Below are 27,466 nucleotides of genomic sequence, written 5' to 3'. Positions count from 1 at the left end.
TTCCTTTCCAATTTTAATCCTTAACTGAGACTAACTTTTTTCCTTAGTAACTCACACTTCACGCAGGCCGGCTATAATAAAAATATGCATAGTGTGTGTTCATGTGTTGCATGTAGTGCATTTTATGAGTTTATATTTGTTTTCTTTAGGGATTGACAAATCCTGCCAATTCTGATTCAGTAATAAATTGAATTTACTGGATTGGATATTCCATATCCATGTTTGTGAAGTATCATTGCAGCTGTAGATCCCATGAGCTGTGTTGTCTAGGATATTCCCACATATGTGCAGGATAGTACAGCGTGAACCAGGTTCTTGCCACACACCCAGCTGGACTATTTAATTGCTCCAAAACTATGGAAACTACAGTATGAAAAGTGTTGGCACGCCCTGGGGTGCACTAGAGGCATCAGCACATGCTAGCCTAGGTTGAGTTAGGTAAGCTTCCTTGCAGAAACCTCCAGGTTCAATCCCTGGCATCACCAGTTAAAGTATCAGGTGACATGAAAGACCCGCCTCCTACCTGAGACCCTGCAAAGCCTTCTTCCAATCAGAGCAGACCTACTGGTAGCTGGACCAGTGGGCTGACCAAGGATAAAGTAGCAGCGTGAACACAATTCATGCCATATGAACATTCTGTGAACATTCCCCATCTTCCAAAAGCATATCTAATTCAGCTACAGAATTTTAGATGATAGGGGAGTTTAGTGGCAACCCTCATAATAACCGTAAGTGAGATGAAGTATAATTCATTTTCTCTCCATTTTGTATAATTCTGATTTGTGCCTCCCTTTGCTCCCTCTACATAAATGAGCTTTCATGTCTAGATACTGTATATTCCTGCGTATAAGACTACTTTTTAACCCAGGAAAATCTTCTCAAAAGTCGGGGGTCGTCTTATACACCAGGTCGTATTTCTTATACAGCGAGTATATACGAAACTCTGTATTTTAACTGGAAAAGTTGGGGGTCGTCTTATATGCCGGAATATACGGTAGGTATGTTTTTTATGTATTGCCACCACTGACTAATATTCTCTTTATGTTTTATTAGGAATTTGAACAGTTTAACAGGCAGCTGAATGAGGTTTCTAAGAGAGTTCGTATTCCATTGCCAGTGTCAAATATTCTTTGGGAGCATTGTATACGACTCGCTAATAGAACTATTGTAGAAGGGTAAGTGGATTATGACACCTTTTCTAATTTTTTTGCGGGTCCCCCTCCCTGCCTTGTAGCACATGGTTCAACCCTGCTCTTTTCTTGTAAAACCTTAAAATTTGGATGATGTCAGCTAATTAATCAGAGAAGTTTGGACTGTGTGGACCCTACTTTAGCCTTGAGTTGGATCAAAGATGGGGAATCTGCAGGCTTCCTATATGTTGTGGATCTCTAACTCCCATCAGATCCAGCCAGCATAGCCAGTGGTCAAGGATGAAGGGGGTTGAAGTCCAACAACATCTGGAGGACCAAGGGTCCCCATTCCTCAGGAAGATCGTCTCCAGGTTATATCTCAAGTTCTGCAGTGATCACACCACATGTGTCCATGAGCTGTCTTGCATAGGATTTATGAGGAACAGAATCCTTCAACTGAGCTCAAGCACAGAGCCACTGTACATGTGCAACAATATTATTTATTAGTGGAAACTTTTCCTTGCTCACTTCATCACCGGGTCAGAACAGTTGCTGCGGCACCTCAAGGTTCTTAGGAACATAGTAATCAAACAATTGGCCCATCTAGCTCAGTCCAGGAGTGGCTCTCCAGGGTTTCTGACAGCACCATTCCCAGCCCTACCTGGAGATGCCAGGGGTTCACCTGGGAACGTCTGCAAGCAAGGCAGATGCTCTCTCACTAAGCTACAGCCCTTCCAACATCAATTTAACCAAAAGAATTTATCACTACGGAAGTGTTAATATCACTTTTGGCTGTTTAGGTGCACCCCATATTTGTTCCGTAGATTCAAATTCAGACCATTCATTTTCCAAACCAGTTGCCATCTTGAAAGGCAAGAGAAGAGTATTCACAAATGAAGTGAGAGTTGTCCCTTTAGTCCTCTGTAAATACATCAGTCTCCAATAGCAGCTTGATATCTTCACCTTATTCTACGGCAATTTGCCCACAAAGATGAGGGCATCAGAGTAGTTACCATGCAACCACAACTGCACACTTATCTGTTGCTTGTCTGTCTTAGTTACGCAAATGTCAAAAAGTGTAGCAACGAGGGGCGTGCCTTGATGCAATTGGACTTTCAGCAATTTTTAATGAAGCTGGAGAAACTCACGGATATTAGACCTATTCCGGATAAGGAATTTGTTGAAACCTACATCAAGGCTTATTATTTGACTGAAAATGACATGGAACGTTGGATCAAGGAGCACAGGGTAAGACATGGATTTTTAGTTCCTCTCATTGGGTGGGAATTGTGGGGAATATCCTTGAGGGAACAGTGTAGTCCATGTAATTTACACACAGGTGGCTGGCAAGGAAAGCTATAAACTTGCTCTCCTGCCCATCCACTCAGTCTCCTCCCCATCCACTGAAGTCACTTGCCCCTTGATAAAAAGGCCCGTGAGAGAGAGAGAGAGAGAGAGAGAATATTGCAGCTGAATAGAGCCCTATGCTTATTTCCCTCGTGTCATTACAATCACGTGAGAGACAATAGGGGGCACACTGGCAAGCTCCACCCTCCGGCGGGGCATTACAGGCCCCATATTGAGAGCTGAAGGGCATTTGATTGGAGCTAGGAGCCTCTACTATTTGTCACAGCGAATGTTGGAAATCATATGAGGATCCCTGGTTTAGAAAAATGTGCTAGGGGTGGGGTTGGGCGGCTTCCCAGCACTTTCTTGCCAGTGATTGTAATCACATGAGAGAGAAGGGTTTAAATCCTTCAAGGAAGGGTGTAGGCTCCCAGAAGGGTCTGACAACTGAAATGGGTGGGGCTCATTTCAAGAAGCTATTTTCCTAGCATAATGGAGGTGCGTGTCTCTCCCCCCAACCCCCTATACTGGCTTCTGTGTTTTTCCCTTCCTTTTTGATTGGTGCTTTTCAGTTCGGTAGCAGTCTGTTCCATGTACTGCTTCCTTTCTGCTTAATATACTAAGTTTGGAAGGCCCGTTAGGAACAGTTCTTGATTATTTCCGCAGTTGGTCGCATCATTAAGGAATTGACCCATAACTTTGGCCTTGTTGTATAAGAAAGAAATGAGAATAATACATTAGTCAGAAAAATAACTGCTTTGTCATTTTCTGGTTATTTATCCTATAACTATTTTTTATACCGTGTTTTACTGTAAACATGAAAGCTTATAGATATTAAACTATTAAATCAATTTATTTTAAAATCATGAAAGTCAGAATAGATCACAGTAAGCCTTTGGATTCATAAACCGCCCTGGGAACTTAATTACATGGGTGGTATGTAAATGCAGTACTGAATAAATTAAGAGAATAAAAAGTTCTCCAAGTACCTTCCATTAAAAGGAATCTATCTTTGGTTACTTGTAAGTTTAGGACAGGCATCCACAAACTTTGGCCCTCCAGATGTTTTGGACTACAATTCCCATCATCCCTGACCACTGGTCCTGTTAGCTAGGGGTCATAGGAGTTGTATGCCAAAACATCTGGAGGGCCGCAGTTTGGGGATGCCTGGTTTGGAGGGGCACTTTCAAAACCTGTTGGAAGGGCGCTTTCAAAACTTGCACCCCTCCTGGGCATGAAGATTTATGAGCATATCCTAGAATCATAGAGTTGGAAGAGACCACAAGGGCCATCCAGTCCAACCCCCTGCCAAGCAGGAAACGCCATCAAAGCATTCTTGACATATGCCTGTCAAGCCTCTGCTTAAAGACCTCCAAAGAAGGAGACTCCACCATCCTGTGTCATATATATATATATATATATATGTGTGTGTGTGTGTGTGTGTGTGTGTGTGTGTGTGTGTGTGTGTGTGTCAGGTTGTCCAAGGCTGGCGTAAGTAGACAGATAAAGGAGTCCTAATCATGTTATGCTCTATTGATGTTAAGCTATAATTGTAGCACAATAGCTGTGAGCTTGTAAGAGATTCTGGGTGGTAATAGGCTGGGAAGGAGTCCATATGCTTGCACCAAAGGAAACCTGGAAACAAAGTGAATTGGATGTGTCAGAGCTGTGCTTAACTTTTCTCACTCAACGAGACATCTGAGGCACACAGTGCGCAAACCCACCAAAGGTCACCAATTAATCATCCAGAATAAAAGGGGGGGATGTCTTGGCAGATTATTATTTTTTAACATTGGATAATAACTCCCTACTTAACTCCTAGCCACTTCTTCCACAAATCTTGTTTCAGCCTCTTTTCTTTATCCACCCAACTAGTCTGCGTTGGAACTTACATAGCTCTGTTAAATGCGAGCCTTTTTAAAAAGTGCTATTTTTGTACACTCCTCATTCTGAGACTATTGCAGCTTGTAAACAGTCAAGTTAGAATCCCAGTTATTCTCACCATACATGGGTTGGAGCGGTGCATGGTTGCATTTTTATTATTCTTATTTTTAAAAACTTGCAAATGTTGCACTGAGTCAGTATTCCTGGATTGCTCTCAATCTGGCTAGACATTTACTTTTCTTGGATGAGCGTAAACCCACTTTGAGAGCATTTCCACCCTTCTCCCTTACCCAAGAGAAATGTTAAAAGCTTTACCTCTGTTAAATAATCACTCAAATGTTCTGGCAGTGTCTAAAGCAAGAGAGAGCTCTGTTTAAATAGGCAGCTGTGCCCTGGCACATTTCAGTGTTATTGTAAGAATTAACAATTATCCTTCTTAAAACACTATTTAAGAAATGTGTGCATCTTTTGATCAGGTACCATATTGCTGAATTTCCCCCCTCAAATCCTTTAGGTAAAGCTAAATTGGAACTGTGAGCAGAAGCACTAAAAACAGATTTGCCGAAACAGTGTTGTTTTCTTAGTATCTGCTTTCATGGTTGTTTTCAGTCTTAGCCAGTTTCGCATATTTTTCCCCGAAGAATGGAAAATAAATTTTAAGTGCCTTAAGATGTTTAAATATTCACAGAACTGCATCCCATCCAGCGCTTGACTAAAACTGTAAGCATTTCCCCGTGATAATCTGCCGTACTTGTTGCAAAACACCCTTCTAAGCTTCACAACCACAAATAATAGCCACATGTGTGGCTTAGGATATTTCTTCAGAAAGTGACAGGTTCTGCTTTGGTGCATTTTCTTCCTTTTCTTTTTCTTTTAGCAATATGTTTCTTATTTTCTGGGCAGTGTCATTCCGCTTGCTTGAAACTAAAATGTGGTTTGCTTTCTTTGCCCAGGAGTATTCTGCCAAGCAGTTGACTAACCTGGTGAATGTTTGTCTGGGGACCCACATCAACAAAAAAGCACGACAAAAACTGTTAGCAGCTATCGACGACATTGATAGGCCTAAAAGATAATAGGAGAGAGCTTGCAGGGCTTTTTTTTGACCAATGAAGAGAATGAGGGTATCTCTAACGGACTACTGATGGAGTTTGGTTAAATGGGAGAAATATGTGCCGTATTCCTATTGGCTTTGAAGACACTTCAAATCAGTGCGGTGGGCTTTTCAAATGCAATTTTTATACTGTCTTTTCTGTTTCTTCTGTTGTCAGGAAGGCACTATTGTACCATTTTGGCTGTATATTTTCCTTAATTGTGTACTATATGGCTAATCAAAATTAGAAGGAAACAAACTGAGATATTAATATATTTAGTTGGTGGTTTTTTTTTGTCTATTTGTAAAAGGGCTGCTAATGCAATAGTTCACCCTTCTGTGCTCAGAAGGCGGTTATGAATCCATATAAAGAGAACTTTGTTCAGAGTCTTCAGATTATGAATTGTGCATGTCCTTTAAGAGTGTGCATCAGCAAAATATTACTGTAATGTTTAAGCTCATTGCCTTTTTATTTCCTTGCAAATGTAAGCTCATTTCAGAATGAAATCTGTCTTGTCAAAGGAATTGACCACAAATTATGGGAAAGTAATAAATATTGTACACTAATGCATGGGCTTGTGGAATCTCTCTTTAGTAGCTTACTTTTTTCCACCCTTCTTCATGGATGATCTCAAGGGGGAGGTTTATTTGCAACATTTAAAATCACATAAACAGCATTTAAACAACAATACTTGGAACAGTACAGAATCAATCCATTGTCCCCATACCACTGCACAGATCCGTGTTCCCAGATTATTCAAATGCCTAGAAGAAAAGGAAGGTGATAATGCCAGCTGGATCCCAAGGGGTTGGCATTCCACCATCAAGACGCCATTGCTGACACTCCAGGGTGTGTCAAACCCCAGGATCCCACTCAGTAATAGAATTTCAAGAAGGGTATTCCAAGCATTACTTTAGATGCTCTCCAGGAAACTCTACTGCTTAGGGGATAAATCCCTTCAGCAGCATATATAAAATCTGAGACTCAATATATTTAAAAAAATATCCAATGGCCACATGAAGAGTTCATACAGGAAGTGAAGTTGAGCTTTGGTGAATCCATGACATTTATCTGGAATTCAAGGAAGAAAGTGACTAGTGAGGAATAGACCTCACTTTCTCTTGGCAAAATTGCCCTCACAAAGCAGATTCTTTTTCTCAGCTCCAGCACAATGCATTTCATGCAGAGCGAACAACTGAGCCAAAGAAAGGAAACAAAATAATGATTGGATCTGTGAAAAATAAAGTTTGCCTTGAATTCGGACCTCTGGATATTAATGTTGCCATTAGAGATGGACATCTGTCTGTGCTTTTATGTACCTTGAGGGCTGCTGCTCACATTGAGCGACGCTTGAAATAATTCACTTTCTTGGGTCATTGCATACTGCAATTGTATTCCTGTTCATATCAAGAAGGCAGCACTTTTTCTTACAGCAGTGCTTGTTTCAATATAATATGGTGCCTGTTATCAATTTCTATAAAGGAGAAAGCATTTATTAAACTGCTGTGGGCCAGTGAATTGTAACAACGCCGCCGCCCCCCGCCCGCAATGTGCATTAATATTTCTCTTCATGCAAGTAATAATGCTGTTCTTCATAGCTAGGGGGACTCTCTAGGGACACAGCTTATCAACAGGTTGTAAACAGCACCATATGGAAATATTTAAGAGTTAGATTTTGGCAGAAGCAGGCATCAAATCACTAACCAAATACCAGGTTTACTGGGCTACAATATGTATGTGTGTGTGTGGTCAAACCTACAATAACATCTGCTGTATGTTTCTTAGCTTTTTTGTATATCTCTATACAGCAGATGTGGGGAAGTTGTGGCCCTATAGAGATTTAGCTACATTACCTCTGATCATTTACTATGCTGGCTGGGGTTGATGGAAAATACACCAGCCTACATAGGAGCATATCCTAGGGACTGAGGTCCCTCCCCCCCCAAAAAAATAAAAAAATAAAAATGGAGGGAGCCAGCTCCCCCCCCCCCAGTTGGTGGGCATTGCCATGCAAATGGTATCCACCACGTCTTGTGATCAATTATGTGGGGCAAGGCTTACCTGCCCCATCCCCAATATTTTATTCAAGTTGGTACCCCTGTCAGCCTATAACATTCTTCCATGCTAGTCCATGTGGGTTGGGTTTGCCAGAGTAGCATATTGGTTAAGCATGTGACTTACAAACTGGAATGTTCCTGTTTTCCCACTCCCACTGCACCACACATTCGGTCGAGCTACTTCAGCATCTGTCACCGTGGGAATATACGGACTTACTTTGCAGCCTTTCCTTAATGATTACTGGCCTAATTTAGATGAAACTTGCTTCGGAATAAAGGCAGGAGGAGAGCATCACATCTGTGGCACAGCTGTTAGGCAAAGGAGGCACATAGATTCAGATCGGCTGCCAATCTCTTGCAAGTGAGTAGAAAGAATGAAGGGCCCCTTCATTGAAGGGGGGGGGGGGTCCTGAATTTAACTCATATTTCACTAATAATAGAGAGTTGCTTGGGATAGTCGAAAACTTTGGTGTGCTGCAGCAGGATAAAATTAATGCCCTAATCAGTTTTTTATTGAGAATCTTGGATGTTTTCCCTACAATGAAAGGGCTTCTGTAAAGTTCATGGGAGCAATAGGGGAAGGGCCTTAGCTTAGTGACAAAGCATCTGTTTTGCATGCAAAAGGTCCCATGTTCAGTTCCTGGCATCCCCTGGTAGCACTTGGGAATGTCTTGGAGCTACCCCCCCCCCTGATTTCCCCCTCTACTACACCACTGGTGGAGTGAAGGACGGAAAGGACAGGAATTCTGGTCATCTCTACTTCTGAGTGAATATGCTTAGGAATAGGCACTATGTGGTTGGTTTTTGTTGTTGCAATTTCTTTGGTGTGTTTGCCTGCTGGCTTAAAACTGAGCTGTGGCTCATTTCAACTTTTTTCACTTGTTCTTTATTATTATTATTATGTAAGGATAGAAATAACATCAGCTCTGTGAATTAGCTTGACCGCTGAGTTGCTCCATGGTCCTCAGCTGCCAACACTGGCTGGTATGTTTAAGGTAAGCCAAATGATTCAACTGCTGCCAAACCTTTTTTTGCGGTTCTTTTTTCCTTTCTTCAAGCTAGCAGAACTGTCAGTAGAAATATCTTTCTTTGAACTGTAGATTTCGGAGAACTACCCCCACTATACATATATATATTCAAGCTGTTTGCAAAGTCCTTTTTTTTTCTGGGAACTGGTTTATTTATTTTAGGGCCTTAATATTGATTGGCATTGTGTGGCAGCCAGTGTATTTGGCCATAATTCTGTGAAAAGCACATACACAAGAACATATGTTGATCAGGTCTATTTGGCAGTGGTGATGATTTGGATTTTGTTGCAGGCAACCTTACAGGAGGCACTAGGGCTATAATTTTGTTTTACTCTCTGACGTTACGGTGCTCAAAATCTATACACATCTTTAAAACAAAAGGCCTATACAGTGGTACCTCTACTTACGAATTTAATGTGTTCCAAATGCACATTTGTAAGTAGAAAAAAATTGTAAGTCGAATCCCATAGGAATGCATTGGGAGAAAAAAAATCGTAAGTAGAAAAAATCCTATCTAAAAATTCGTAAGTAGAAAAAATCCTATCTAAACCACATCCAAGATGGCGGCTGGAGCTCCATTCGTAAGTAGAAACATTCGTAAGTAGAGTTATTCGTAAGTAGAGGTACCACTGTATTTAACCAGCATTACTCAACACGGATGAAGTAGAGGTGGGTGGGATCTGCCACCTTGAGAATTCATAGAATCATAGAGTTGGAAGAGACCACAAGGGCCATCCAGTCCAACCCCTTGTCAAGCAAGGGGTTCGAAAACATTCAACTGATGAGTTGGGATCTGCAGGATCTTCTGAATAATTGTGCAGACCAGTGCTTTTTTCTTTTAATAAAATTATTTGAGGGTACTCTAATTTTCCTACTCATTGAAATACTGTCCCTCAATGAAGCCAAACTTAGATTCACAAAATGTTTAGGGATATGCATACCCCTGCATATTCCCCCCAGAAAAAAGCACTGGTTCAGACTGGTGAGTTTCCACCTTGGAGCCAGTTGCCAACCTCCCCTTCTTGGGCAAGGCTCTTGAGCAGGTAGTTGCAGACCAGATCCAGGTGCTTTTGGAGGAAACTTACTTTCTAGAACCACTGCAGCTGGGGTTTAGGCTCACTTTTCCCACAGAAACTTATTTGATTGCCCTGTATGTTGACCTCTGTCGGGAGAGGGGGGGGGAATGTGTCCTTGTTAATTCTCCTCAACGTCTCAGTGGCTTTCGATACCATCAACCACAGTATCCTTCTAGAGCGGCTGTCTGAGTTAGGGGTGGGTGGCATCACTTTCCAGTGCTTCCATTCTTACGTGGACGGTCATTTCCAGAGGGTGGTGCTTGGGAAATGCACTCACTGGGGCAAGATGGTTTGAGCATATAATCCATTACAACACATATTCGGTCGAGCTACTTCAGATGCCACTTTAAAGTGCTGGTTTTGACCTATGAAGTCTTAAAGGTTCAGGACCACAATACGTCAAGGACCACCTCACCCTATATGAACCAACCAGTATCCTCCAGTCATCACCAGAGGCCCATTTTTGTGTGCCTCCTCCACATGAGAAGGGGCCTTTTCTGTGGTGGCTCCCTGCTTGTGAAATGCTATCCCCAGGGAGCCTTCATTATGTATCTTTTTTGTGCCAGGCAAAAAACATTCCTCTTCTCCCAGGCATCTGGCTAACTAAACAATTGGTGGACTTTTATATTGTGTATGGGGGGAGCAGGGTGTTCCCCCACCTCCAGTCTATGTTAGGTATTTTTGTGTTTTTATATTGTAAACCTCCCCGTGATCCTTGTATGAAGCATGGTATAGAAATTTAATTCATTAATGATGATGATTTGCAGGACCTATGCTAGGCAACGTGTTGAGTGTACAGGTGTCAAAGCTGCCTTCCGCAGAGACCAGCTGCCCTATTGAACTGCTCACAGAGAATTCTGATGTACAGCTGGTCCAGCAGAGTGGAACTTGCTACTCATCAGATGATGGGCAGTGATTTCAAAGCGGCTTTCTGCACAGATCAGCTGCTCATGGGGTTTGGCCAGCTCAGCTAAGTGCAAAGCATAGGACTAGCAAAGCTACTTTCTGCCAGGATCAACTGTGCAATTGAATTCAGCTGATGGCCAGTGAGTTCAATCCTGCTTTTATGCAGGGATTAGTTGGGTGATCTAGTTGCCCATGGGAAACCTGGTCACACAGGTGATCAAGAAGCGTCTCTACCTGCCTAACACCTGACACCTGGGGCTGGTTGGCTCTGATTGAGGAAAATTAGCCTTGCTGGCCCGCCCCCCACCTTATCCTTTAAAACAATTGCCACAGGATAACACGTCCAGAAGTTGAAATTACTTCCTCTGGCCCTCTGACTTTGGCATCTGTGCTCAGTTAATCTGGCTCAATGAGCAACAGAATTGCTTAGAATTAAGTAGATGGCTCAAGCGGATTCAAATGCCTCGTGTGCATGTCCTCATTTCATCAGGCCTAATTTTTGCATTAGCTGCACCTTAAAAAAGAAGCAAATTATCTGCATTATTATAACCATCTTCCTGAGCCCTAATGAATCACTGTCAGGGTTTGAATTGGGTTTTTCAAAAAGCCAGATGCTGTGCCATCATGGAAAGAACAGGATCGGCCAAAAGTCTGAAGGGAAAAAGGAACTCAGTTCATGGCCGCATCCAGGAGATGCTGAGAAGGGGCCTCCAATCGCAAGTGTTGTTCCAGACTCAGAACTACAATGCTACACTTACACCTCCATCACCTCTGCCTGGAACCAACAACACCAGGAAGGTACATTTTGGGCTGCCTTTTTGGAAAAGATTGATCTCTTTCAGGCAGGACCTGAAACATCTCGTCACTTCCACAGATTTTCGTTCTTTACTTCATGTAAATCATGCCCATCTAAGTGCAGGTAAACAACAAGAGAAGCAGAAGTACTATGAAAAGTGCAAAAGCTTTAAGATAAATCCTTTTGAAAATGAAAAACAATGAAAAACAATAAATCCTAACTCTTTCAACAATAATTGAGGTGGCTATGATTGTAAGGTCATTTTCAGAATGGCATATGTAGTGTCTCCCTCCGCGCCTCGCGAAAAACCACAGCTCTGAATGATTATATGTGATTGAGAGAAGCTGTTCGTGCCGCGTCGTCCGATGAAAATGGCCAATTTGCTTTGGGCCACGTGGGGGGGGGGAGGTTTAAATTTTTGCCTTGCTATTACATGTTCCAAGAGCAGGGTAACCTGAAGTCTGACAAATTTCTTTTATTTTGTTGCCTGAAAATGTACATCAGCTCACGGACAGAGTGGGGGGAGAAGGGGGGAATGAATCTATGATAAAAGGTATTTTTAGATGATGATGATGATGATGAAATTCACCCCTCTTCTTTCTTGCACTTCTAATTAATTTAGGAATAGCAAAATCAGGTTTTCAACCAGTCCAGAATTCAGTTTGGGTGCATTTTAGCTTCCGTAACAAATAATTAAAGTTACAGGTAGGTAGCCGTGTTGGTCTGAGTCGAAGCAAAATAAAAAAATTCCTTCAGTAGCACCTTAAAGACCAACTAGGTGCTACTGAAGGAATTTTTTTAAATAATTAAAGATTATTTTAAACTGACTCCGCACTTGGGACTCAGTAAAGCTTCTACCCCTCCTAAAGACTTTTTTATTTTTTTATTTTTCTCTCTCTCTCTCTCTCTCTCCCTCCCCCTCCCCCTCTCCCCCTCCCTCTCCCTCTCCCTCTCCCTCCCTCTCCCTCTCCCTCACACACATACCCGTGAGGCTAAAATGGGAGGAATCCTTTACCTCCAGTATTTTCCCTTTGTAACTTGCTTTTCTTCACCATTTTATGTCCAGGCTAAACAAACCCAGCTTCTTCGACCTTTCCTCACAGGTCTTTCTTTTTAGGCCCCTCCAAACCATTTTCACCATTCTCTTGTCATATTCCACTTTGCCAGTGAGTTAATTTTATTGTAACCCGGCAGCACCCAGTGCCAGTTCAGGAGGACCCTCAATGCCGCCCCCGCCCCGCTGAACACAATGATGCCCTTTGGAGTAAGGTATTTATTGGGACCACGCTTCCAATCTCAGATTTTCCCCCAGTGCTGGATCTATGGCGGGGTTTTTTGCCAAAGGAGGCAAAAGTCTGCACTGATGCCTCCCCCTCCTGTAAGTTCATATCTGCCCTGCCCCTGCCGCCGCCGCAGAAGAAGCGGGCAAAAGTTTCCTTCTCTGGGGCAGGGCCAAAGCTGGCCAGCAGGAGACAAACAAAAGTTTCTCTCCACTCCCAGTTTCCGTCTGATGGATAATGAAGGGAAGAAAATCACCAAAGAGAGATGCAGGTTTGTGTCCCCTCACCATCACGCACCGAGAGGAAGGTGCCAGCAGGCGCAGGGCTGGCGACCTCTGCCTTAAGGCACGTTCTCAAATGACTAACTTCCTTATATCCGAATTATAAGCTCTGCCGTTACACCGTTCTGTGGCAGCCTCCTAAACCTGCTGCCCAACAGAGGTTTGGGACTATAACTCCCATCAGCCACACTAAGCTGAAGTTGTTGGGAGTTGTAGTCCAATGCACCTTCTTCAGGGCACCTGGTTGGAGAAGGATGTTCTACACAGGGCAGCTTGGGGGGAGAATGCTGCAGAGTGCCCTGCCCAAAGTGATGCACTGGGCTTGTTTATAATTAAAGACAAGGACCCTCTCTGTGGTAGCGGTGTGCCTGTGGAATGCCTTCCCTCTGAGAGGCAGCTGGGTGGAGCTTGGATAACAGCTGCTGGGAATTGCAAGTGGGAAGAGCCTTGTTGTGCCCAGATCCTGCTTGGAGGAATTCTGTAGGTATCTGCATTGTGAGAACAGGATACTGGGCTAAGGCAGGACTTTGACCACATCCAGCTGGACTCATATGTGCTTACATAGCTGAAGCTGACCTTATTGACTTTTTGATATCAGATTAAAACACATCTCTTTCCCCAGTTTTATGTTTGGGCTTTGATGTAACACTGCCTTTTGTTGACTGAGGATCCACCTGTACTAAAATTAAGACAAGTGCTTTTTGTGTGTGTGACAATATTCATTACTAGAGAGGACTGGTGCCTCTTTTTCTGCTGCCCATGTCAGCCATTTTATACTGTCACCAATGGCACTTTTATCAAATTTTTTAACCAGAAGAAAAAGAAAAGTGCTAATTTAAAATGTTTATATCATGGTTTTCATTTTTTAAAATTGATTTTGGTACATTTGATTGTTTTATTCCTGTTATGTTGGAACTCATCCTGGTATTGATGATAGATTGAAGGACATGCTAGGAATCAACCGAATGAATTTCTCCACACCCCCACACATAGCTCGTTCCATTTTCCTGCAATTTCATCTTGTTACAGGGAGCCTTTCTTTCAAAAGGATGCTAAAATGCCACACTGTGAGATGGAATCCTTTGGAACACACCCTATGAATGTTAGCTAGGGACATGAATGCCTGGTGTCTGCCTAACAATGCCACAAACATTATTATATTCCCTCTCCATCTTTTCCTACTTCTCTCTCTTTCTCACCATCTCATTTCATTTGTTCTCTTGTTCTTTACCTCTTCTATCTATTCCCTTTTTCATTTATCCCAGTGATATGATGTGATTGTGTGTGTGTGTGTGTGTGTGTGTGTGTGTCGCTCAATGCGGCACACCACTTTGGTTGAAATACAATACAGTCCTTGCACGTCGTGGAGAGATCTGCTGGGTTCTGAGGCAGGCGAGGCAGAGCACATTTTCACAGCCCAGCTATCCACAAAGTCTTTTTCTATCAGCACTTGAAACAGCCTGGCTGGAAATAGTTCTAAGTCGCTCCTGTTATTCCACCTTTCCCGTCCCCTAACTTTGTCTCTTTCAAAAGTTTGTGCCGGCTGTGATTTTGGAAGGGTTGCACTGAGGCTGAAAGACCAGCCTCTCTTTTCTCAGCAGCATTGCACACAATGGGTAGTTTGAAGAAGATTATGCCATAAAGAGTAGAATAAAACGCTGCACTTGAAAGAGTTCAAGAGATGAACCACCTTGTACTCAGTTCAGGTGCTAAGCGTGCTTTGCTTTGATACCGGCATTTCAGCTGAATTTTCTTTCAGTGAGACTCGGAACCAGAGGATTTACACCAGGCAATTCTTAAGACTACAGTTCCCACCCAGTGAAGTGAAAAAGCAGCACAATGGGGCCTGACTGGTACCCACAAATAATCTACTAAAGGGAAGACCTAGATGATAAAATGTTGTGGTCTATAACTTCTAACTAAAGCCACTCAGATATATCATTCACAATCTATATGAGGGATAGAGAACTGATACCCTTCCATGTGTCATTGGACTACAGCTTTCATCATCCCTGACCATTGGTCACGCTGACGAAGTTGAAGTCCAACAACAATTGGAAGGAATTTCTGATCTACAGCTCATGTTGGACAATGACACTTGCCTCTCACAGGCCTTGAGTGGTAGGCCTCTTGGTGCTTACAGACAGCCCCCAGACTTAAAGCAGTCACTCAACCAGCAAAAACAGGGCAGATAACAAAGACATAAATGCAGGGACCAGGCCCTGCAACAAAACCATATGTCGACTTTCCCCATGTCTACTCAGGCTTATCTGTTAGAACCTAAACAATAGGTCTCTTCAGCTGTTCCTCTGACCTAGGAATACAATATCGGAGGGGAAAGAAGCAGGGATGCACGGGGCAGGAACGATCCACAGGCATAATGCAGGAATGAATCTGGCCTGTCTCTTCCATCAGTGTTCAGCATGCAGCTCTAGGGAGTTCCAACAGCTCTTCCCAACGATTTATTACGACTCGTGTCTTGGAGACACTGAGCATATATTCAGAGTCCAGCAGAGATAAAACGCAGACGGAGCACGGAGCCAGGCTGAGGTTGTGTACTAAAAGCTACTTTATTAAGCGTAAGGCAGAACAAAAGAAAAACATGTCTCCTCTTGCTGAGAGAAGTCTGAAGAAAAAACAAACCAACGGAAATCACGGGAGCCAACACCCGCTCCCGTGATTCCAACAATCTTTGCTGGAATGTATAACACAGGCATGTGACCTGCACAGTGAGAGGAACAGAAACCTAACACACCTTCAGTGAGCTGAAGGATGACTGTGTAATATGAGGGATATAATGTATACATGGAAAATTAGGGCTGTGCATTGTGCACAGAGTCTACATGAGTACATGCGATCTCCCTACTTCAGACAATCTTCCTTCAAGTATTGTAAGAGCAACAGTGATGAAGATGGGCAGAATTTGCACACCTGATGAGTGGAACATCTCATAATGTGATGGAAGCGTTCTCCAGGTGGTGATATGCATTGAACACACCTGCTGGGCATGGTGTTCTGCAATGCAGAAGCAGCATCTCTTGTGGATAAGGTAACACACAGGCAGCAATCCCTTGGTTTCTTCTATCTCTTTCCACGCTACTCACCAGGAGACTATAAACATTGGCACACTGTCTCTATGATTCACTGTCTGAGAATTACAATCCTATGAGTACAAGAGGCTGAACAATCTGCACTTCATTCTACACATGTATGTATGTAGAGGTCTGGCATTATCACTGTAAAGCCAATGGAAGATTTCCCAGGGAGTCTTCTAGTTATTGGAGTCCCCCAATAAGTTGATTCTTCCAGGGTAGCATATAATTGAAATTGCTAGAATTGTGCCAGTGGAAGAAGCTTCTCATTCAAGGGCTGCTGAGATGGAGGATGTGAGCATTAGTTCCAGTTTAATGCTCTCCTAGTCCCTCTGCTCCCCAGACTCCTGCTATGGTACATGTCAAATTATTATCTACATAAAAATGGACATATATCCATTAACACTAATTCTCTTCCTGCCCTCCACCCTATTTTTTCCAAATATTTATTTGGCTGTACTCTCAGTAAATAAACCACAGAACGTTAAAAGAAGAGAAGAAGAAGAGTTTGGATTTGATATCCCGCTTTATCACTACCCGAAGGAGTCTCAAAGCAGCTAACAATCTCCTTTCCCCTCCTCCCCCACAACAAACACCCTGTGAGGTGGGTGGGGCTGAGAGACTTCAGAGAAGTGTGACTGGCCCAAGGTCACCCAGCAGCTGCATGCGGAGGAGTGGAGACACGAACCCAGTTCCCCAGATTACGAGTCTACCGCTCTTAACCACTACACCACACTGGAACATATTATTTCCTTCTAATCCTGGTCTGGTCCCAGATCTTGTTGGATCTCAAAAGATGGAAATATGAAGGTAGACTCTAGTGGAACCGAGGGTGGCAAGGGAACCCCAATCAGAGCAGAAGGTACAAGATTTTTGGTCTAAGTGGCTGCTATAGTTCTTGAATGAAATAAGTGCATCACACATAGTTAAGATGCAGTTATATTTGGACTAGCTAAGACCAAATTAACCCTGGGTCCCCAGACGTTGTTGACTACAACTCCCAACAACCTCAGGTAGCATGGCCAATGATCAAGAATGATGAGAATTATAGCTCACCAACAAATGGATGTTGTACTACTTCCCTATGGTCTTTTCCGAGCTGGAAAGGGCATGGACCACCCTTTCGTTTGGTTTCTACTCAGCAATAACAGCTGATCGCACTCCACATCTCCAGTTCAGCAGGTGCCCTTAACACCAACATATAGGGTAAAACGAGAGAGAGAAAGAGAGAGCTGTGCATTTCATCAGCATTTTGCAGACCAGATATTTATAGCCAACCAGAAGAAAAGTCTAAATGAAATATGCACCACATAAACAACACACGTTACATGTTACGCACATTACTCACAATGCAAAACCCAGTAAATGAAAAAATTAAGGTGCAGGAATCATGTAATGTCAGTGTTCTAAACATGAAATAAAGCACAGAGGCCACAAACTAAATTGAATTTGGAACACACTGAAAATGATTCCCTCTGTCTTATGACATTATCACTTTAGCACTGTCAATGTGCTGTTTGTGGTTTGAACCAAAAGGTATTTTTAGTAAAATATAGATATATCTGTCTTTTGCTGTGTCCCCCCCCCCCCTGTCCCCGCCGAAGTTTCCCTTCACAAATGAATCAATTCTTCCACTGTAGCAGAACAGAGAAAACCTTTGAGATGGCTCGGAGGGGGGGGGGAATGCACTTGTTGGCAAGAGGATACAGAAGCAAACAAAATGACCGGGGGGGGGGGGGAATCTTAGTAACTCATTATGCCAGCAATCCATTTTTCCAACCAAAGCCTCCCATTGGCTTAAATAAGGCTGCCCTGCGATGATTGTCACTTTCAGAAAGCTGAAATTCACAACCCAAACATCCAAATCGACCATTTTCCACATCTTGATGAAAATAAGCCTAGCACAAGCGTCACAATTTTCCATTTGAACTGTAAGCACATTATTTGGATTCTGCAAGTCTAATGAACTTACTTCCATACAAATGTGGAAACAGAAGTTTATATTGGTCCATATAAACCTGTGGGGAAAGGTTGCACCATTTGGGATGTTTTAGTTTAGAGAAAAAGCAAGTAAGAGGTGTCATGATAGAAGCAGGGCTGACCCATCCATGAGGCAAGGCGAGGTGAGTAGGACCCAAAGGGGCAGCAGATCTGACCGTAATAGCAGCAGCAGCAGCAACAACAACAACAACAACAACAACAACAACAACAACAACAACAACAACAACAACATATTTATACCCTGCCCATCTGGATGGGTTTCCCCAGCCACCTTCCAACAAAATATTAAAATACAGTAATCCATCAAACATTAAAAGCTTCCCTAAACAGGGCTGCCTTCAGATGTCTTCTAAAAGTCTGGTAGTTGTTTTTCTCTTTGACATCTGTTGGGAGGGTGTTCCACAGGGTGGGTGCCACTACCGAGAAGGCCTTCTACCTGGTTCCCTGTAACTTGGCTTCTCGTAGCGAGGGAACCGCCAGGCGTTGGACCTCAGGCAGAACGCTGTGGTGCTTTCCTCCAAGGCCAGATCTGCCTCTTCCTCAGCAGCCCCCCCCCCCATTGCCACCTCTGTGGCAGCTTTCAGCCACAATAGCTAAGCTCTACCTCCATGGTTGGAAGCAGTAAACTGCACTACACTTAAGGGCAGCAGGCTAGCAAGGGTGCATAGTAGCTCATGTGACACACACACAGATTTGACTTCAGACTTGTCATTGCAGCTCCCTGTCCCCCCATCAACTGCCAGCTTAGGACTAGCTGTGTTGAGGCCTTCTCTTCCCAATACATATTTGATACATGACCTTCTGCTAGTGATGTTAAAAAAAATGAGGGGAAAGGGAAACCTGTAGTGGACATTCCAAATATTCAGGTTGCTGGACTAAATGACCCTTTGGGTCCCTCCGAACTCTATAATTCTGTGATTCCACCACGTCCAAAATGGAAATCAATCCAGAGAATGTTCACAATGCCTCAGAGCCCCATCTTCAGCTTGTCCCAGTGTGTACCAATCCTGGCTACACCCCTCGCCAGGATCCTCTTCACCTTCCTCAGTGTCCTGGCAATTCATGATGCCATAACTGTGATACTGCTTTGAATATAAAATATAGATGAATCTAGAATCATGCCTTACCTTTTTATCATCTATGCAGAGGTGGCTAAACTCTGGCCTGATCAGCAGGAAGTGGACTTTAAGAGACTGTGGCAAGCAAGAGAGCCCAGTCCAGCTGTTCAGGTGAAGATCATGGGACTCGTCAGGTCCAGGAAGAGGCTTGTGGTCACTCAGCTAGATTGAGCTCAGGGCAGGTGAGGATCACATGCTTCGTTAAGGGGAGAGGCACAGCATCTCAGCTGGAGCAAGCTCAGGTGCGTCAAACAAGGTTGGGAGCAGGGGGGGAGGAAGCAAAGCAAGGCAAAGATTCTTTATCTGCTCAACTTCTGCAGTTGATGGACTACGACTTCGCTGTTTCGGAAGCTCCACCAGACTGTGACCCTGGGATTCCAACACTGGATCTTCTTCGGAGACCTGGCCTTAAGGTTTGACTTTGAATCTTCCTCATTGCATTGCACCTGAATCTGTGTTTGACCATTGGACTGTATGACTCATTGTTTTTTATTGTCGCCCCCCCCCCCTTTAAAATCAATTATTGTTTTTATCTGTGAGCTGCCTTGGGTCCCATCGGAGAAAAAGATTATATATAAAGATATTATATATAAACTAATGTTGACTTAAGGGGCTGTCATGTTGACTGTTTGGTTGCCAGGTGGCTTTTGGGGCCTGTGAAAAGTACTCAGCTCCGTTCAAACTGTTATAGCACTCTTCCATTGGAGTGTTCCACATTTTGAGACAGCTTGGCAGAAAGATATTAACACTTATTGAGAAGGCTGTGAAGGTGGCAAGGAAAGGTTTTGCTTTGTGAAATTGTGGTGTTAGATTACACTCCTTGCGTGGCATAAAAAGGGCAGAGGCAGATAACATGGGCAAATGATACACACACACACACACACACACACACACACACACACACACATCTCTCTCTTTCAGCCTCTAATCCATGTTTCAGAAATAAAAGTGCTGGGAGGGAGTGGGGAACAAAATGACTTGATCTGAGGGCTTATCCACAATTCCTCATGTCCTGCTGCTCCCCCCCCACTCCCCCCCACTCCCCCCCCCCGGCATAGCTGCCAAGTTTTCCCTTTTCTCGCGAGGAAGCCTATTCAGCATAAGGGAATTTCCCTTAAAGGGAGAACTTGGCAGCTATGCACCCCGGGATATAGCACTCTTTAGCATTCAACCAGATCAACCAGCAATTTGGGTTTTCTCCGGATTGATGTTTGTTCTGATGTTTGTTCATTAAAGAGCAGGTTTGCCCTGGGAAAGGAATGGGGCAAGAAGGAAACTGCCACAATCTGTGTTTTCTAGTCGTGGGACAAGCGGATGTGTAGAAGAGCTGTGACTTGTACTTCTGCCTTCCTGGATCATGTGCAGGTCAGGATGCATTTGTGTGGCTCTGAACTGCCGGTTAGAGTTCTGTGAGGAGGGCTGAGGGCTGTAGCTTTCCCCCTAGCCACTAATGGCACCCAGGAAATGCAGCTGGAGCACCCTCAGGGCTGAACTTTCTCCTTGAATCTGGAAGTGACAGGATATGGTGGCGCCCTCCATCTCTCTGAGATACTTAGTACAGTATAGACAAGAACATGGCTGCTCCTGTGATTCAGAAGATGCTTGGCTCTCCAGGTATCGACCAGCAGTAGTGGGGGCATCGGGGTGTGTGCTTGTGGTGTTTCTCACCTGGCTTCTTAATGCTGTACATCGCTGCTGGTTCCCAAAAGGGGCAGGGGCAAAACAGCGGGGAGCTGCAGTGGCAGACCCAATTGGACTCTTCCAAGGCTGGATCCTGCTCTGAACAATGAGTGGAAATAGATGACTACTGAAATCTCTTCCACTCTAAAATTCTATGAGGCTGCTTGCGGGAGGAGGGGAACCACTGCCCAGAAAGGAGAGCTGAAGGTAGAGAGCCAAAGGGTTCTTGACTGTGGCTCTCAGCTGTGGATCAGCCATCAGATGAGCAATCCTTCTTGTCCCTAAAGTTTAAAGAGCTGTTTTGGCTGTTTGGGGTGTGGCCCTTCCAATTAAAGAGTTGGAAAGAACCATGAGGACTGTCTAGTCCAGGGTTTCCCAACCTTGGGTCTCCAGCTGTTTTTCAACTACAACTCCCATCATCCCTAGCTAACAGGACCAGTGGTCAGGGATGATGGGAGTTGTAGTCCAAAAACAGCTGGAGGGCCGAAGTTTGGAGATGCCTGATCTAGTCCAACCCCCTGCAATGCAAGAATCTTTTGCCCAATGTGGGGCTCAAACCCGCAACCCTGAGATTAAGAGTCTCATGCTCTACTGACTGATCTATCCCGATGTGAATTCTGCATTTTAAACTGTTGACTTTGATTGTATATTTGTTTTCGGTTGTATGCCCTTCAGGATAGAATTCTTATTTTGATTGTGCACAGTGCCGTGTACAGTGATGGGTCTACATAAATAAATGCTAATAGCAAATCAGTTGCTTGGTTTACATAAAATAAGTATGTGTCCCTTTCCGTTCAACACATGCTGGAAGATAGTATTGACATCTAAATTTATAGAGAACATCATCTCGAACCACACATTAATGAATATCTATGAAAAAAGAATAAAGAATGGTCTCTTATCCAATAATTCTCCATTCCTGTGAGGGTAGGAATCAATAGAACAATAATGGAATATATATATTGGATGCAGGGAATGTTTGGAGCTGCTTAGCATATTCTTAGAGGCATACGTGTCTGTGCCCTGGCTTTATCTACTGCCATGATAAGGTCCAGTGTTTGCATTCTGCTATCAATAAAGGGAAGGAACAGATGGGCAAGTCAGTAGAGGCACCAGGCTTTGCTTGCCATACACATATGTTTCAGGCAGAAGGAAAAGCTTGAAAGAGCAAAGTGGATCCTTGTGCCGCACCAGAGATAATGCAGGGCCAATGCTGCCATATTTGCCTAGCGCTCCAACAAAGGATGAGATGCCGTGTGCCAAACTCTCAGACCTCAGAGCTATTGTGTTTGCCAGTGCTCAGTGTAGCAGCAGGGAGAATCCGCTCCCTACCCAGTGTGGTTTGGCTTCCAATTTTAGCACAATTCCCAATTTGCATCTGCAGCCTGCATCAGATGAGATGACTCTGGCAATCAAACTTTGCAGGCGGCTACCGGGAGAAGCGGGAATAAAACCGGTCCCAGCTTTGACCCTTGTTTATTCATTGAAAACATTTGTGTCACTGAAAACCTTTTGAGTCTTGCCTTTCGACCCAAAGGTCTCCCAAGTGATTTGCAAAATAAAACATAAAATAGAAACGGCAATCAGGCGGCACAAGTCATTCACGATGGAACCATGCAATACGATGAAAAGAGGAGACTGCTGGATCAGACCAAAGGTCAATGGAGTCCAGCATCCTATTCTCACTGTGGTCAATTGGATGAAGGCCTGTGGGAAGTTTGCCAAGCAGAACTTGAGCGCAAGAGCACTCTCCTCAGCTGAGATTCCCAGTGACTGTTATCTGTAGGCACACTGCCTGCGGACATGTAGGTAGAAGATGGCAATCAGCCATTGATAGACATCCTCCATGCCATTAAATGACTGAATGGGCTGCAATGGTGTGAGCCTCCTTACCTGACCCTTGCTCCGCTCCCCAATTGGCTGGTTTGAACCAGGTCCAGGTGGGAACCCTGCAGCCTCAACAGCCAGCCCAGGGGACAGAGCAATTGCAAAGCAGCATTGGTGTGAAGCCGACGAGACTGGTGAGCGGTCATTGATTGACTTATCCTCCATGCCACTAAATGACTGGAGAATATGCAAACTTTAAATCTATAAATAGCATTGGTGTTTGATTCCTTATTATCATCATTATTTATCATCATTTACAACCATGGCACTACCACAGAGAAGTCTCTGTTCTCAGTAGCCACCCATCACAGTCTCTGAAAACAGTCTTAACAGTTAGACACGGCCATAGAGGAGTAGATAGCCATTCAGATGCCCTGGTCCCAGGCCATTGCGCCCATAAATACACTGGTGGTGGAACAAAGCTACTGTAGTGGGTGGGGCCAAAGTAGTATAAAACCAAATACTTAACTGACCTTTTTAAGTAAGCAATAATTATGTGTCGTATGATATGTTTGACGAAGTCACAGAAGACCACAGCCTGTTCTCTCACTGCAAATAACTTTTGTCTTGGATATAGAGCATCCTTAGGTGGCTTAAAATTAAGACCAGGGTCTACCGTTTGCAAGGTATACAGCATACATATAGAACAGGCATCCCCAAACTGCGGCCCTCCAGATGTTTGGCCTACAACTCCCATGATCCCTAGCTAACAGGACCAGTGGGCAGGGATGATGGGAATTGTAGTCCAAAACATCTGGAGGGCCGAATTTTGGGGATGCCTAATATAGAAGAACTCTCTGTTATTAGCTATTAAAGAAACAGATGCGTCTCTTTTTAGTCTTGGGAGTTGCTCTGGATATATACGTAAGACAAATAAACCTGCTTGATTTGGCTGACTTATTTAGTTCCTTCATTGATTACAGTTTTGATTGCAAGCCTAATTAAGATTTCCTAGATAACAATCTTATGCCTGATTTTGAGAACACTTTTTTAAAATAAGAATAAAGGAGTGTGAATCAAAAAACATGTTTCAAAGTATAACTCAAAAGCCTTTGTCTCTTTGCATGCCAACCCTGGAGCCCATCATCATTAGGCATAGTTATAATCCACTTGGTGTTGTTGCAATTAGAGAGAGAGAGAAAGCGGGAGCAGGAGCGAGAATGAAGCATGTGTGTCTTGGATATATGCTGCACCTCAATACTTTCCTTTAACAGATAATAATTTTATTATTTATAGCCCGCCCAACAGGCTGGGTTTCCCCAGCCATTCTGGGCGGCTTACAAAAAGAATATTAAAAAGATGTTAAAACATCAATCCTTAAAAACTTCCCTGAACAGGGCTGTCTTCAGATGTCTTCTAAAAGTCAGACGACATTTGAAGGGATGGCATCACTACCAAGAAGGCCATCTGCCTAGTTCCCTGTAACCTCACTTCTCACAGGGAGGGAACCGCCAGAAGGCCCTCGGAGCTAGAACGATGGGGGTGGAGATGCTCCTTGAGGTATACTGGGACGAGGCCGTTTAGGGCTTTAAAGGTCAGCACCAACACTATGAATTGTGCTCGGAAACGTACTGGGAGCCAGTGAAGATCTTTTAGGACCGGTGTTATATGCTCCCAGCGGCCACTACAGGAATGATGCTGCTTTAATGTTTGTGAACTTAAGAGGAGCCTGCTGGATGAGGCCAATGGCCCATCTTGTCCAGCATCCTGTTATCACAGTGGCCAACCAGATGCTTGTGGGAAGTGGGAAACCTGCAAGCAGGATCCAAGCACAAGAGCACTCCCCCCCCCCCTGTGGCTTCCAGCAACTGGTATTCAGTTCCGGTGCTGCTCTGCCCAGTTCCAAAATGGCCGCAGCGCGACATCCGGTGCTGTGCCGCGCTGATCCCGGATTTTTCAATCTGGGAGTTGGCACCTATGGTCATACCATTGCCCTGAGCTGTATTTCCTACATGCCACCATCCCATGGCTGCTTTTTCTGAAGAAAGAGTGGTCAGTTTCAAGCATGCTTTGAAAGAAAATATGTTTAAAGTAGTTTTTATGATGTGGGAGTGTGGGACACAATTTAAACAGCTCAATTTAAAAGTTTCTGGTTGGACACTTCTTCTGATTAGCCACTCTGATATAGATGCAAAAAGAAATGAACTTCTGAGCTAGGTGATGCCCATTCCATCTTGGATTTCAGTCTGGAAAGTATTTAATATAGCTTGTGCAACCAGACAAAACCAGCTTTTCAATCCACAAGGAAATTCTCTACCTTCCTCCCACAAAAGTGTCAATTTATGGCACAAGGTTTTAGAACTTGATCATGTTGTTACAAATTCCCTGGCTTCTTGAGTTTCAAATTAGATTGAAAATTTAATAAATGAACCAAGTGATGAAACCTGCAAAATAATTCACTGTAAGAGGTAGTCAACATTGTTATTGATGCAACATCCATATTTAGTACATTCATTTCCTTTGTGAGCAGTCCTTATATTTCTAACATTATTATATTTACGGTAGCAGCACAATCCAGTTTGGCTATACATTATACTATTTTTAGTTTTGCTGATGAAAAGCAAGGCAACTTTATCTCAGTTTCCAAATAATATTTGAATAAGCAGCTGTTTAGGAAGCAGAAATGAAAATCAGCAAGGAACACTTGTTTCCTTTTGCGAGCCAAGACACCCCCCCCCCCCAGAAATTCCCCACTAATAACTCAGACAGACACATTATTTTAGGTTTTGTTTTTGGCATAATTTTGGCCACAACTTTATTAAAAATTACAAATTAATTTTGAGTGTTGGCCTTAGGCTTTGGTTAATCTTCTGCCCCACGGTGGGACAGGACCAGCTCTGACTTCCTGCAATAGGAAAGTCAAGTAAACACTGCATGGTGGAGGAGATAGCTGAGCACAGGCAATCTCCCCCACCAGAAATGTTCCCCAAGGCTCGTGCTCTGTATAGGCCCCAGCCCCGCACCATTGCGGGGGTGTAAAGACTAGAGCCCCGGAGCCCCAGGATTCCTTTAACGGAATACTTCTATAAGAGCAACCACTGAGGGGCATGCACCTCCATGCGATGTCCCTCCCAAACTCATCAACCAAAGCCTAACCTGCCAACCTAACAAATTGTGACTATTGCTAAGCAGTAGGCGAAAAACCAGATGGCAACAGCCAATCAGCCAAATGGAAAAAAATCCTACTGGCCCCTGAATACAGGCGGCACCATAGCAAGGTCAACCTAAACCTGCAAGGAAAAAAGGAGGTGGGTGGGAGGGAGATTAAATTCACTAGCAGGAAGGAGCTGAACCCCAGGGATGCTGAGTATTTAAAGGATCCCCCTGTCAATCAAAATTGGATACATACAATTCTCCCCAGCGACAGTCAGCCCTCCAATCAGCTTCTCCCAATTAGCTTAAACCCACCCACCCCACACACAGTCAATTTCTGCCAGGCCTGGTCGCAACCCTCACTATTCCCTATGGGGGTTAATGAGCTTTTTAGATATTAGGACTAGAATACTGAAGGCATAAAATCGACACCTTCCTTTTCTTACTTGATACCATAGGACAGGGGTTGAAAACCTCTGGTGTGTGGGTCCTAATTTGGCCAACCAGGCTGTTTTCCCCAAACCACACCCACCTGACACCATATGTTGCCACTCTGCCCCTGTTGGGAAGGCAGTTCTGCAGTTCTGCCCTACTACATGGGTGCTACAGTTTGGTGGTATCAACTCCTAGAGCATCCATCACGTATCATAAGGTGGTTGGGGAGGGTTACAGGTCTGGTTTTTAGACCACATTACAGCTTGAATGAGAGCTGTCGCCCAGGGTGGGGGTGGGGTCCACAGGTTCCGCATCATTGGTTCATGCAATAGGAAGTTTATGCTTTAAAATTATATATTTTTTCTTGTTCTGCCATTGGAAGCTACTTTACCAACAAAGCAGCCCCTCAATATTTTTGAATAAGTAAATATAAATGAGGCAGAACAATTGACAAAACTTCAATATTTGCTAGTTGGCATTCTGACTTTAAAAGTTGCAAAAGAATTCTCTTGCAATAGATCAACTGAGATTTGCTTCATTCCCCCTGAGCAGTTAAGTAAGTTAAAAGTTCTTGATCCCTTCAAAATGCCATGCAAAAATGAAATTAGTAATGATTTGCCTGTTATTGCAATTCCAACCTTGAGAAATTTATTTATTTAAGGGACGAATAGTTGCTGGAGTACGCAGTTCTGCAATATTGCTGCTTGCTTCTTTCCGGCTGATTATTACACAGAATTTCTCCCACAAACAGTAGGCAGTATATGTCGCTTCTACTTCTCATTTCACTTAATAGTTTTTGACGGTAAAAGGGTGGATGCATTTTAACGTCGTGAAGCTTCATAAAAATTTCTGTGTATTTTGGTGAAGCAGCCAGCAATGTGTTGGCCAGAGTCAGGTGTAGGATTGATACTGGGCTGCTGAAAAGGCTAGGAAGGCTGTCCATATTCTTCTCCACTACACCAGGCACGTCCAACAGGTAGATCATGACCTACCAGTAGATCACTGGATGTCTGTAGCAGATCACTGGTAGCTCAGTGGTTCCCTCCAAAGAAGCTCTACAAGTTTGGCTCCCCTAAAAAAAAGCTCAAAACTTTTGCCCTGAACCCCAAAGAAATGGGCTTTCCTCCTCCCTATGAAAAGCTCAACAACTTTGACAAAAAACTCAACAACTTTGACCTGAACCCCCCAAAAAGAGGGTAGATCACTGCCAGTCTTTAACTGTGAGTAGATCGCAGTCTCTTGGGAGTTGGCCACCCCTGCACTACACCATTTAAGACCTTGACC

General features: G+C 43.7%; 1 protein-coding gene across 1 annotated transcript in view; it reads left to right on the top strand.

Annotated features, from left to right (window-relative positions):
- The window catches only part of VPS50 (VPS50 subunit of EARP/GARPII complex), an 82,370-nt gene extending 75,293 nt beyond the window's left edge, over positions 1-7,077 (top strand). The window contains exons 26-28 of the mRNA XM_035129040.2: positions 1,054-1,175; positions 2,189-2,378; positions 5,315-7,077. Coding sequence (XP_034984931.2) covers positions 1,054-1,175; positions 2,189-2,378; positions 5,315-5,434 — 432 coding nt within the window. The 3' untranslated portion in view covers positions 5,435-7,077. The remainder of the gene's footprint in view (positions 1-1,053; positions 1,176-2,188; positions 2,379-5,314) is intronic.
- Positions 7,078-27,466: the final 20,389 nt, after the last annotated feature.

Source organism: Zootoca vivipara, chromosome 12 (assembly GCF_963506605.1).
Source record: "Zootoca vivipara chromosome 12, rZooViv1.1, whole genome shotgun sequence".
Classification (NCBI taxonomy): Eukaryota; Metazoa; Chordata; class Lepidosauria; order Squamata; family Lacertidae; genus Zootoca; species Zootoca vivipara.
The sequence above is the reverse complement of the archived record's forward strand: the minus strand, read 5'-3'. Positions and strand labels throughout refer to the sequence as shown.